The sequence below is a fragment of the Platichthys flesus genome, chromosome 18, assembly GCF_949316205.1.
Source record: "Platichthys flesus chromosome 18, fPlaFle2.1, whole genome shotgun sequence".
NCBI lineage: Eukaryota > Metazoa > Chordata > Actinopteri > Pleuronectiformes > Pleuronectidae > Platichthys > Platichthys flesus.
Window position 1 is genome coordinate 13067713 of NC_084962.1, and position 12788 is coordinate 13080500.

Genomic DNA, 12788 nt, shown 5'->3' on the forward strand with positions numbered 1-12788 from the left:
AAAGACTGTGTGAAATGTGTTTGAAAATCGAATTGTGAAAGTTAAGTTACAAATTTGCACCCTAGGCAGCCGCCCATGTCCCCTGTACCAGGAGCCACCACTGGTGTGCAGACTGGAACATCGATCAAATTTAGATGTGGTTTGCTACTGTTGGGCCTCCTGTAGCTGACCTGAGTGACCTTCCTGCACCGGGACAGGTCAAAGGTCGTAGTCAGATAGTAATATTTATTTCATGAGTCTCAGGACTACTGAGGATTTCCGATTGGGTTTATTGTTTAAGTCGAGCGGTATTCATAACCATAACAATCCAAACCTGGCTTAGAAGCACAGAAATAAGTTAACTCATATTTCAGTTTTCTAGAGGAAAATGTTTAATTGTGAATAAAAACTTGACTCGTCTATTCCACCAATAAAGGGAAATTAAACATCCCAGGGTAAGCAAAGTGTTTTTTTGTTGTATGAAACAATGGAGGGCCTGCTGTCCACTTTATTTACATGCACATGAAACCAGTTCCCACGCGCTCCCCCTGACGTGTTATACACAAAGACGGACTCACAAGAAGCGAATCCGACTGGATGTGTAAACGCGTCATTAAAGCTCTTGAATCTGGTGATTGATTCGATTTTATTTCTCAAATCGCCCTCCAGACTGCGTCCCGACCCAGAATGCATTTTGACAAGGTCTTTGAAAAAGCGGCGCGGCTAATTCAAGATGGCGGAGATGGACCAGCTGTTAGACGAGAGTGAGTAACAACACAAATTCAAGGAGTTTTGCGGCGCTAACACACAAAGGTCCCCCGGGTGGTAGAAATACACACGTGGCGATGACCCGCTCGTCCCGCACACAGTGTAACAGCATAAGTTGTATTAGGAGTTCGTGAAGTAGAATTTGAGACGCAGAGAGAGACCGGTTGGTCCGGTCAGCTAACGCTTGCTAGCACCAGAGGCTAACCATGGCTAATGTGGGAGTTGAGCAAGTTACTTTAGCCCGACCAGGTAAACAAATAACGTTAGCTTAGCTGCGGGCTAACGCCTGCTAACCCAACACCGTGCGCAGCAATGACAAAAGGGGCTGCTGCTACGCCTCTATCCACACAATACACATGCTAACCGCTAGCTGCCTGCCCCGTCCAGTGCCGTAGTCCTCCGTGGCACCGCACTGGCATTTAACGCTGGTTAGCGCTGGTTGTTGTTACATGGTGACGCTTTGTGTTGACAAGCTGGTGGAGGTAAGTTAACACCTGGAATAATCGTGTGACTCGGAGCGATCGCAGTCGATGTTGCTCCAACACTTCTCCAGGTTGGGTAAAGGCTACGGTACCGTTAGCTTGCTCGGCTCGTACCTTTTGATATGATCTGGCCAGCTGATGTTGTACCCGTGCTTGACAGCTCAAACCGGGGGTAAAGGCCTCACCGACTGCGCTAGCATCCACAGCATCGGACCCGGGATTGACCCAGCTGTCTGGTGTCGGTGTTTTAAAGCACCGACACCAGACAGCATACATATGTTTATTTTGATGATCGAAGAAAATGTATTGTAGTAAATCAAAACTATCAAGCACGTTGTGATTATCCTCCTCATCGCAGTGGAAGGATTCATTAAAGGTTTACAGCATTGCTATAGGAAGTGTAATAGCTCATTTGTGAGTTAATTAGCACCAACTAGTTAAAACTAACCATGTGATTATAATAATATGATGACAGGGGTTCCTATTGTTAACACTCTAATTTATTTGTGTAATGTAGTGGAGTAACTCTGAATGACTCTGCTTGTACCATTAACAGTTTTAACAAGATCTGAGCATTGTAACCTTGGTTAATTGGTGTTTATTACAGAACAGTGTTAATCAGACACTGACAACTGAGTTCATGGGTGGTTTTATGCTGTTGCTGTGATACTTTGGATTGATGTCGCCAAATTTTCCTTTTCCTCAGGTTCCTCAGCTGAGGCACTTGTCAGTCTAAAAGGTATGTGGTCACTCTCTGTGTCTATCGTTCTGTTTTGTTCTTGGCACTATGTGGGCTGTCACATTTAGAACTACTGGAAATCAGGGTCATTCCTCATGCAGACTCATACTTTTTCCATTGCGATTACACTCTTTGCTTATTTTTCTCTTTTATCCCATCTGTATGTTGCCTGACTGATGCTATTGGTTTCCTGTTTAAATGTGTTCATTAACCTTAAATCCTTCATTGGATTAGACCTCCATGACCCGCCTTAATGACAAGCTGACAGTGACAAACACCACCTTTTTAAACAGTCTTCTATACAGTGGAAGTCATTGTCATAATTGTTTCCAATTCAGATTTGTCTCTTTATCTGTAAAAATAACTAAATGTTCAATTTAGAAAATCCTCTATTCCAGAACATCTATTTGCATATTTTGAGTAGTGTTTTTTTCTGGTGGTCTTGCACTATTTTAAATGAATGCATTGGTTTCCTTACAGAGGGTAGTTTGTCCAACACTCTGAATGAAAAGAACAACTTCCCAAGAGCGCACAACACCCGGGGACGACATTCCTCCGTCACAATGGATACAGTAAGAGACATGACGTTATCTGTTAGTTTTAAACCTGTGAAGAGGAAGTAATATACGAGATTCCATTTTATATGAACTTTAAACCATAGATAAAAGCACGACACAAATGCAGAACTGAGGTTCACAGTTATTTGGCATTGTCTGTTAAACAGTAATGATCTTATTTAAAATAAAGAAGTGTTGTTGGTTAGATTATATTATCTGGTTGCTGGCCATTGATGATCTTATCAGCTGCTGTTAAGTCCTGTCTCTACAAAAGTCTATTCTACCTGAATCGTTGAGTAAACTGTTTCATTAGGTTTCCGTATCCGAGCGATGTTGGAATTGTAGCCTGATCGATTTATCAGTTGACCCATAAAAACCAAACAATATGAGCCTTTCACAGAGTTATCAGTGTCAGCAGTTTATGGTTAAACATGTTTGTCATAAGGGTTTGATAACTACATCTTAGGAATCATTGCAACATGTTTATCAACCAATATATCAGTATAGGGCAATTTCAACTCCCTAATATTAATATCGGCATCCGCCTCCAAAATCCATATCTGTCGGGCTCTCGTTGAAATGCATTGTTCCACATGCACCTGGTTTGTATCTGTTCCTGTGTGAATCTGGGCTCCTAAATAAAGTAGTAGGCAGATTTTTTAAATATCAGTAGAAATGTTTGGGAATGTTATGCAAATAGTACAGGAGATAGTTTATTAAAAACTTTGTTTAGTCTTTCAGTCTTGGTTCCCTTCCTAATCTCCTGTCCACGTTTGTCCTTCCAGCCCACAAGGAGCTCAAAGAGGAGCAGATTGTTTCGGGAGGAAGATGAGACACCACAGCGTGTCCCCACTAGATCCCCTCGGAGGAGCCAGAGGGTCAGCACCACACCACAGGTCAAGCCCAGCCCGAATAGTTGTAATGTTTAGCTTAAGTGGCCAGCAAAAACTATATTCTATTTCCTATTCAACCAACTCTTGATGCCTTTTTAATGTCCTGTGTCGCAACTTCCAGAAACCTACTAATAGACTTCCTTGTTTTGATCATTTCCAGTTTGTTTCTTAACAAGGAGGTGGAGGTCAATGGCTAAACCTCTGTCAGCATTAAAATGCCTGTTTTAATGTTTTTCTTCACAGAAGTTTTCTAATGTGGTGACACCTGATAAAAAGGCATCCCAGAAAATAGGGCTGAGGTTAAGAAACCTCCTAAAGCTCCCCAAAGCTCACAAATGGTGCATCTATGAGTGGTTCTATTCCAACATTGACAGGTAAGATCCTCCATTAAGAGACAATAATGTTAGATGGAATAAATACGAGAAAGAAGAAAATATGCTTCCTGTACATGTGGTCAGAGTTCTGCTTGTTACTACATTAAGACTTCAACTCAATTTCATGCCAATACAAATCGTGAAGACATTTACTTATTACACCACTAATTGATATATTTCAAGTGACTTTTAACTTTAATATTATTCAAATGTTAGAACAATATACCCAGACGTTCAGAAACCTGATAGCTGTAACTGAGTGCATTAAAGCTTAATTTGTGGTTAATATTTTTCTCTCTAAAAGAATGATTTTTTTCTCTTCTCTTTTCTTCCAGACCTCTTTTTGAAGGGGACAATGAATTCTGCCTGTGTCTCAAGGAGTCTTTCCCTAACCTAAAAACAAGAAAGCTGACAAGAGTTGAGTGGGGAACAATCAGGAGACTGATGGGGAAACCTCGACGGTACGCTTTGATGTTTAAATTGTATTTTCCCCAACACCGTCTCCCATAAGACAGAATCTTCAAGAAGTAATCATGTCAACCCACTATGCTCTTCTGTCCCGTCAAGGTGTTCGTCCGCGTTCTTTTCTGAAGAGCGAACAGCGCTGGAGCAGAAGAGAAAGAAGATGCGCCTGCTGCAGCAAAGAAAAATTTCTGACGTGTCCAACTGCAAAGACCTTCCAGATGAAATCCCCCTGCCTCTCATCATAGGAACCAAAGTCACCGGTTAGACCTTAAATAATGTTATTATCACTGCAGTCAATTGATCTGCAATGAGGTTCAGCCAAAAAGTTACTTTCAATAGAAACTTAGCATGTCCAATAGACTTATAATTATATTTCTGTACCGATACATTTTTTCCTTCCACCAGCCCGACTCCGAGGTGTCCATGATGGGTTATTCACGGGGCAGATTGATGCGGTGGATACCAGTGCAGCCACCTATCGCGTCACCTTTGACCGCACTGGCCTGGGAACACATACAGTGCCTGACTATGAAGTCCTGGTAAGATTTGCCTGTTGTCTTAAGAGGACAACAGTGTTTTAGGATGTAAACCCAGTTTGTGTTTTCAGCTTTATTTAAATTTGTTGCAACTTTTATAATGCAGAATAATTAGACCTTTTAAAAACAAAAGAAATTCAAACATGAAGTTGTACAATAGTTAAGGAGTTTCTAGATACATTCTTACGGACCCAGTGCTGATTTTGTTTTTTCATCCCAGAGCAATGAGCCCAATGAGACGATGCCCATTTCAGCCTTTGCCCAGAAGCACCGGACAACACGCTACATGCAAAACCTCATGACTCCACCAAGAGGGACCTACCCAACTGCTACTACCCCTGTCCTTATGGTAACTTGAGCCTACATCTGAAATCCCAAAATAGAGAAGAACGAGAAAGAATTTGATACGCTGGAGGAGACTGTGTTTTCTGTACCAATAGACCTAACCCCCTTAAAGCATGACAAGGTCTCACAAGTGAATTTTGAAATATTTAGTCTTTAGAGGACTTAAAAAGAAGACAGATGAGCCTGTTTCGAAAAAAGACTGTTTCCAATCTTATGAATTGATCAAATGATTGTCATGCTGCAAATTAGTCCATAGCTTGCCTATGAATATAAATGACCACTTTGTAAATTTTTTTTAATAACAGGACAATGACACTCTTATCAACCAATCGCCGTGGGGGAACAAACTGCCCGGTGCAGAGGGAGATACTCTGGGAGGGTTTCCTGTCAAGTTCCTTGTCCAAGTGGTAAATCCTGTCAGATGGAGATCTTAAAGGTGACATCCTTACACTTTTTGAACTTTTGTTTCTAATAAATCCTGTCTCAATTTTTCCATGATTAGACGAGACTGTCCAAAATCCTCATGATCAAAAAAGAGCACATCAAGCAGTTGAAAGAAATGAACACAGAAGCAGAGAAGCTGGTACAGTGATATTTTTAAGAAGTTTCGTTAACACATGAAATTCTCTTGCTTCAACTCCACTTCACTATGTTTGTGTTTTTAGAAATCATACTCGATGCCTATTGACCTGGACTTCCAGAAGCGATATGCAACCACAGTGCTCGAGCTGGAGCAGCTCAATAAAGATCTGAACAAGGTGCTGCATGAAGTTCAGCAGTTTTGCTGTGAGGTAAGTCAGAAGATACAGTATAATTCTGACAGTTATTTAAAACAACAGCCCTCTTTATACGGTGTAAATCAACGTGTGTCTGTGTGTGTGTGTGTGTGCAGCTTGCTCCGGATCAGGGCATGGTTCCAGCCGACCATCCCACAGAACTGCGGAGGCGTAGTGAAGAAGAGGCCCAGCAGATGGTGCAGCTGGGCAACTCGCTGAAGGACGGACAGCCGAGCGTGACGAGCCCCAGCCTCACACACCTCATCTCCCGCCTCACTGCTCTGCTCCTACAGATCAAGGTGGAGGGGATGGACACTCTGTTTTTGCTGTCTACGACTTCATTCACACTTTTAAAACAGCGTTTAACACTTCGATTTTCTCTGTCCAGAAGAACGTTTTAGCTCCACATCAGTGATGATCCCTGTCCATTAAACACATTTAAAATGCATATTATATGGCATGTGTAGTGTAAACAGGAAGCAGATTGATTAGTTACTATGAACAAGGAACATCAATGGTGAAAAGTAAGAGCAGGGATTTCTTCTCTTGGACTGACAAAGAGGTGGAACTTTTAAATAACAGAGTTTACAGCATTACCTTCACTGCTGGCAGTCTTGGGGCCGGCAGCGTTTCTGAACTACTCAGTTTTAGGAGCCTGAAAACAGCTGAGTAGTCTGATCGTTTAAATTTGAACCTGTGTCAGGAAATGCTCGATGCTTTTCTTTCTGGTTGAAGTGTATTTGTTCATATTTCTCAAATGAAAACCAATTCAGAGGTATTAATTACACGTTGACGCTTTTCTTCTGTTTTTTTCAGTGTCTGGCAGATGGAGGAGACCTGAATTCATTTGAGTTTAAATCGCTAACAGACTCCCTGAATGACATTAAGGCATCAATTGATCCAACCAACCTCAGGTAAATAGAACGACCCATAACTTTATATGTGATCAAATTTCAAGCACAAGCAACGTTGTTTTCCTCGTACTATATAAGTCAGATTCACTTATGTCTTCACTTCTTGTGTCTTTCCAGTTGCTTCCAGAATAACGTTGAGATCCACGTGGCACACATCCAGAGTGGCCTTAGTCAACTGGGCAACCTGCATGCATTTTCTGCCAACAACACCAATGCAGTCTGAGTACTGGCATCATCCTTACCCAACGCAGGTGCACACACACAAACAAGGTGTGGTCCATGAGTTCTGTCTTTTGAGGTGGAGTCTGCTAACAAAAGCCTGTGCAGGGTGATGTGGACCCCCCCACACAGTTAGAAATTGGATGCCCCAGTGAAACAACTCTGTCCAGGTTCCTGAAGCTTCGCTAAAGAACAGGAGGATGTCATGAGTGTTTTACCCACCCGTTTTTATTGTATGAAAATGTTTGTGCGCCCAATTGATCACAAACCTGAAAGTCTTTCATTCATCTCTCGCCACAAATCCATTTCTCCATACTCTGCGGTTATTTATTGGTTTCATGTGCCAAACATTGATTCTTACAGTTTTTATCCATATTTATTTATTTTTGACGAGGTGTGTATGGTTATGAAACAATATTTTGTTATCTCTAAAAGTTTCCCCGCTGTTATGTGTTGTGTACTGTTGCTCCACTGATGGTAAGCACAGGGGAGGCTAAAGAATGTTTTATAAAATTTGTTTATTGTAGATAATTGTACAATATCTCTGATTCTTAGGACTGTTGTCAATATTTCTGTGTATTCAGAAATGACTTTTGTAATTTTGTGTGCACTGAAAAGAGATTTTGGTATTTTTATAAAGGAGAACTTTGGGGTTTTGATGCCTTTTACTCACTTATACGAGCTTAGCGTTTCCACATTCGGCATGGCTGTTGCTGCAACCCCCCCTACCCTCACACACACACACACACAAACACACACAGAGCCTGCTTCACCGATGTAACCCTGAAAATGGAAGTCGACAGATTTTCCTAGAGAACGTCCTTTTTCAGTTTTGTACAGTTGTATATGAGAGTGCCTCAGGGCAATTGTATATAAATGTTTCTTTTTATATTAAACATAATATTGCAAAGCAGCATCTGTCTTTTTACTTTTTAGTCTTTATTATCAGGTGAAAACAATTTTTTTTACAGTTATTACTATTTTACAATAAATACTTATTTCCTTTTAATGCAGAAATATCTTATGATACATGTAGATCTCTTCATATCAGCTCTTATGATACATGAATCTTCTCTTAATTAAATTGTGGTAGATCACATAAAGCCACTGAACCCAGCCATGGCCTCATTTTCCCAGTCAGAGTCTGAGTCGGTGAAGTCCCGAGCCTCGGCGGCGTGGATCGGGGAGAAATGGCTGAACCTGTCGCCCGTGGCCCTCACGTGTGGATACTGGAGCTGGCATCCGTTATCCTTTGGTGACGACCTGCTGAAGTTATTGTGGGTCGGGAGGGGTGGAATCACGACTTTCATCTCTGGTCCAATGGTTTTGTTGGGAGGGAAATTGTCATATTCCACCAGAACCTGTGGACCCTGGTTGTCTACCAAGTTGGCCTCGATCCTGGGGGGATGCTCGCTCTCCTTTGGATAGAGGTGGATGTTACAACACGGGACGTTGACACTCAACTCGTGACGCTGCATCTGCTCGGGCTTCACACCGGCTCCCTCCTTCTCGTAGATGCAGGATCCGGATGTGTGTTCATAGCTGCTGGGTTTGATGGGTAGACCGGTCCGGTGTGGGTCCTCACTGTTCTGGTGCATTGAGGGTCTGAAACTGTCCTCTAATCCAAAACCACCAATCCTGTGTGTCTCTGCACTTTGATTGATGTCATAAACTGAAAGACAAAACCAAAAAGGTGAATTTTAGGTAATATTTAAGTTCAATTAAGGGTATTTCAGTAACAAATAACCATATTTGTGGAGTAAAAGTATTTTAATGGCGCCACACCATAACTGAACAGGCATATTTGAGTAAGACTAATAATTACCTTTCTCAGGACCCATCCTGCTCTGGATTTGACTAAAGGGCCCAGATGCTGGTGGATTGGAGACCTTCATGGACACTGATGAGCCAACCTGGCGACGAGACTTGGCTCTTCTGTTCTGAAACCACACCTGGAATTTGAGAGGAAAGGTCATTTAATAAATTATTTAAACATTTTACAACTCCTTAAATCTGACCCAACTTAAGGTTATTTAAGATGTCGAAATTAAAAGCATTTTCACACAGTGACTGTTAATCTCATCCCTTCTTTACTGGTTTAAAATCAGTTGATCATATTTAGGAATTTGGGTCATTACCTGAATCCTGGACTCCGGTAGCCCGGTCAGAGCTTCCAGTCTCTCCCGCAGGTAGATGTCAGGATACTTGGTGTCTGAGTAAACTTTCTCCAACACTTCGATTTGCTGCTGCGTAAAGTTAGTCCTTTTCCTCCTGTGAGTCAGTATGGCCACGCATTTATCCGCCCTGGGTGCCGAGTTTGCTGAGTTGTAATAGTTTGTCACATCCGAGGCTCCATAATCTGAAATGAAAACAAACAATCTGTTTAGCAATCAGAGTTAGAAGGAGTCAAAGAGTAATGGTGCCGGACTTGTGCGTAATTTACGCACAAAAACGGCACAAACTATGCTATTTTCTCCGTGACCGTGAATCGGAGAAGCTACTTGAAGATCTTCTAACACAAGAGTTGAAAGCGGTAAAAATTCCATGTGCTAACCTGTGTTCACCATGTTGTTCATCTGCAGAGGCCCTTCGTGAAACATCTGGAAATGATTCAGATCCCCGACGCGCATATTCCCATGAACTGCAGACATGATCCTGTACGTTTCTCTCCCGACGGCTGACTGAGTGTGAGAGCATGAGCGCTGGTCGGGGTTAAATCCCCCCGTGATCAAAGGTGATGCTCTGAGGATGTGCGAATGGGGAGGCCGTCAGTGGCGGCTGGCACTGCAGCGGCCGTGCTGCAACTTCAGACGTCTGCAGCTCGGCGGAGGTGTGAACGCATCACACCTGGTCGCTGGAGCGGTGGCAGGTCGCTTTAAAGGGGTTTTAATGGAATCTGCATGTTCAATACACATCGGCAGTGAAAACATTTATCCGCTTTGGAATGGATGAAGCAATAATGGACCTGTACCCTTCAAAGAGGGAGCGTCGCAAACTGCCATTTCCTCCACAGGTTAGAGACGCACACAGACTGTGGTTTGTTGTTTGGTGATAACAGAACAGAAATGAAAAACTACAAATATATATATTTAACACTAGATCTAATTTTAGATTACATATTACACAAACATATTCCTATATATTTTCACAGGGGCCGTTCAACTGAGCTATTTCATGCTCTAAAAAAATATATAATATATATATAGAGTGATATAATAGTGATGTAATGTATAAAGATAAGTCATTCTATGACCTACGTGTGTGTATATATATACAAAATTAAGAAATAAGCAACATACAATCAATATTCAATAATATGAACAATTCTATATGTAATGATAGATACAGAGATCTCTCATGCTCTATAAAGGTTGAGTCATGTCATCATATAGGCCTACACAATCTATAGAGCATGGAAATGTATTTATATGCCATGATATATAACTGTTATAGAACATGAAATCATCTCAATATTTGTCATTATGTGTACAACCTTTATGGAGCATACACATCTCTTTATATGTCTTCATACATACAACCGTTATAGAGCATGTTGAAATATATGGGAATGTCTTTCGTTTATATATATGTATGTGTGTGTGTGTGTGTGTGTGTGTGTGTGTATAGAAATATATATCAATTCACAGATAAAGCAAAAAGTTAAAAAGTTTCTTTTTAAAATAAAAATGTGTGCAATCTAAAATATACACAGATTATGCAACCAGGAACGTTCTTACATATTCGTGTCTTTTATTTTCTTTAGGCCCAGATGTCAAAGAATAGACATTAAGTTTTCCAAGTCTTCTGACGCTTGCCCCATAACACTTATCTACAGTAACCTATATAAGAAATGACGCTTCCTGTCTCCTTTCAGTGGCAACAAAGTTGATCTCAATACACAAACCCCAGTTCAGAAGTACCCAGGAGTGGTCACTTGTTGTCGCACGGCTCACCTTCATTCAGAGGTTCAGAGGGGGATCGAGCCAAGAGCTCAGATAACAACACAGACAGACTAATTCGCTGCCACATATTTTGGACAGGATTTGAAGGAATGTGCTGTTGTGGTCACACCCTTTTATCAATAATCCAGGATGGTTCGCCCCAGTGATTTGTGTACGCACTTGGGTAATAACTCATTCCAGTTTGTGCCTCATATATAATTGCTTTGGGTGTGACTTGAATACTTCAATACAATATAAATGACAGAGTATTTAGCACACCCCACTTCATAGGATTTATTAGAGGCAGCTCTTGCTTGAGTCTTAGACTCGTTGTTTTAATCTACAATGGTTTTCTCTGGTAACTTTGATGTAGATCTCTGTGGGAAAGTGACTCGAGGGTCATTGTATAGTTTCACATCCACGACGGCACTCATCCATCTCTGCACTTTGACACATACAGCGTTGTTCAGGTAGGATGTGACTGTTGGCAAAGCCGTTCACAGTTGCTTTGTCTGAGGACCCTAATTGGGTATTGCCTGTGTGCACAGACCAGATTGCTATGCTAAAATCAGGCTGTTGAAGTTCCTGATCTTTCTTTTGTGATGTTCAGTGACAGATTTTCTGAGAGTTACCTGCAGATCCCAGAATAGACGGCGCAAAGTTTTCATCTGTGACCACAAAGCAGTCCAGTCATGCAGCTGGATTTTGCACAATCAAGTCTCTAGTGATTAATTACAACATATGCACAATCCCTCCCCTGGTGGTCATAGTATTTTTTAGGTGTATACTTGCACAAATACACTTCAGAAAAGTCGTTGTAGGTGTTTACCTGCTTGGCAATTAAACCAAATTCTGATTCCAATGAAAAATATCATCTAAGCAATGTTTGCATGTGTTCATCATTTTCAGTTTGACAGCCAGGGATAGAGATTTGACATTTTTATTCGAGTAAAAGGACACAGTTCTAAATTGATCACTGCTGATAGATTGTAAACAGACTGCACTTTTAAAAACATCAAACAGGAGAAACACTTTGGGATTTCCACTGGCCATTTCCAGTAGACAGCTGCCTCTGAAGACACACAAAAGCACCTTCACACCTTGAAAGGGTGACCACTATTGAACCCACAGTTTGACCTGACCACTATACATTTAACCTGCAGACAGACAGACAGGAAAATTATCCTTACAAGGTTGCAGGGATATGTGAAAATCTCAGCTATCTTAACTGCTTTTGTTATCGGTTCAGTCTTCGTGTATTTGAGGGCAGTTTTTAGGATTTTATAGTACATTTATTGTTTCCTGATAAAAATGATAAGCAGAATTTCAGTGTTGTGATTGTTGTTGTTTTGTGTACTCGTCTCTTGAGGACAAGATCGTGGATACTGCTAGTATATCGCATATTCATATTTCAGCTGGACTGCTTCTTATTGGCCTGATACATCAACAATCATTGTTAGCTTTGCCCAGATACACTAGCTCCAGTATTGCAAGAAATGTCATTAAAGAAATGCCAGGAAGTTCTGGTGGGTCTCCACCATTAAGCACTGATACGTTTTTAGTTGTAACATATCTTAATTAATAATTCAATTTCATGGATTCTTCATGCTCATTTTATTGAAAAACATGTCTCATACAGATGTGTATTTCTGCCATGCAGTAAAAATAAAATAAACGTATCAGTGTGTTTTTATAATGTGAGTTAATGTTAAAACAGCTAACTTGTAATGTTCTAATGGGTTTTCTCAGTTTTTTCTTATAAACGGGAAAAAATAAACGGAACTTCGTGCATCAATAACA

General features: G+C 41.0%; 2 protein-coding genes across 3 annotated transcripts; one reads left to right on the forward strand and one right to left on the reverse strand.

Annotated features, from left to right (window-relative positions):
• The first annotated feature begins 691 nt into the window (after nucleotides 1-691).
• Nucleotides 692-7960, forward strand: lin9 (lin-9 DREAM MuvB core complex component). 2 transcript variants are annotated; one of them, XM_062411909.1, is made up of 15 exons: nucleotides 692-743; nucleotides 1936-1968; nucleotides 2449-2540; nucleotides 3311-3421; nucleotides 3662-3792; nucleotides 4128-4253; nucleotides 4360-4517; nucleotides 4663-4796; nucleotides 5014-5142; nucleotides 5444-5545; nucleotides 5641-5721; nucleotides 5804-5929; nucleotides 6031-6213; nucleotides 6731-6828; nucleotides 6946-7960. In XM_062411909.1, the coding sequence occupies exons 1-15, from the start codon at nucleotides 713-715 to the stop codon at nucleotides 7049-7051; spliced, it is 1641 nt and encodes a 546-aa protein (XP_062267893.1). In that variant the 5' UTR covers nucleotides 692-712; the 3' UTR covers nucleotides 7052-7960. The 2 variants fall into 2 exon arrangements, with proteins under 2 accessions (XP_062267893.1, XP_062267892.1); XM_062411908.1 differs by lacking the exon at nucleotides 692-743 and adding an exon at nucleotides 807-1229.
• Nucleotides 7961-8141: 181 nt separating this feature from the next.
• mixl1 (Mix paired-like homeobox) lies at nucleotides 8142-9698 on the reverse strand. The gene is given in 3 exon segments (XM_062410841.1): nucleotides 8142-8999; nucleotides 9186-9406; nucleotides 9602-9698. Coding segments are annotated over 3 exon segments (1176 nt in total).
• Between the last annotated feature and the right edge of the window lie 3090 nt (nucleotides 9699-12788).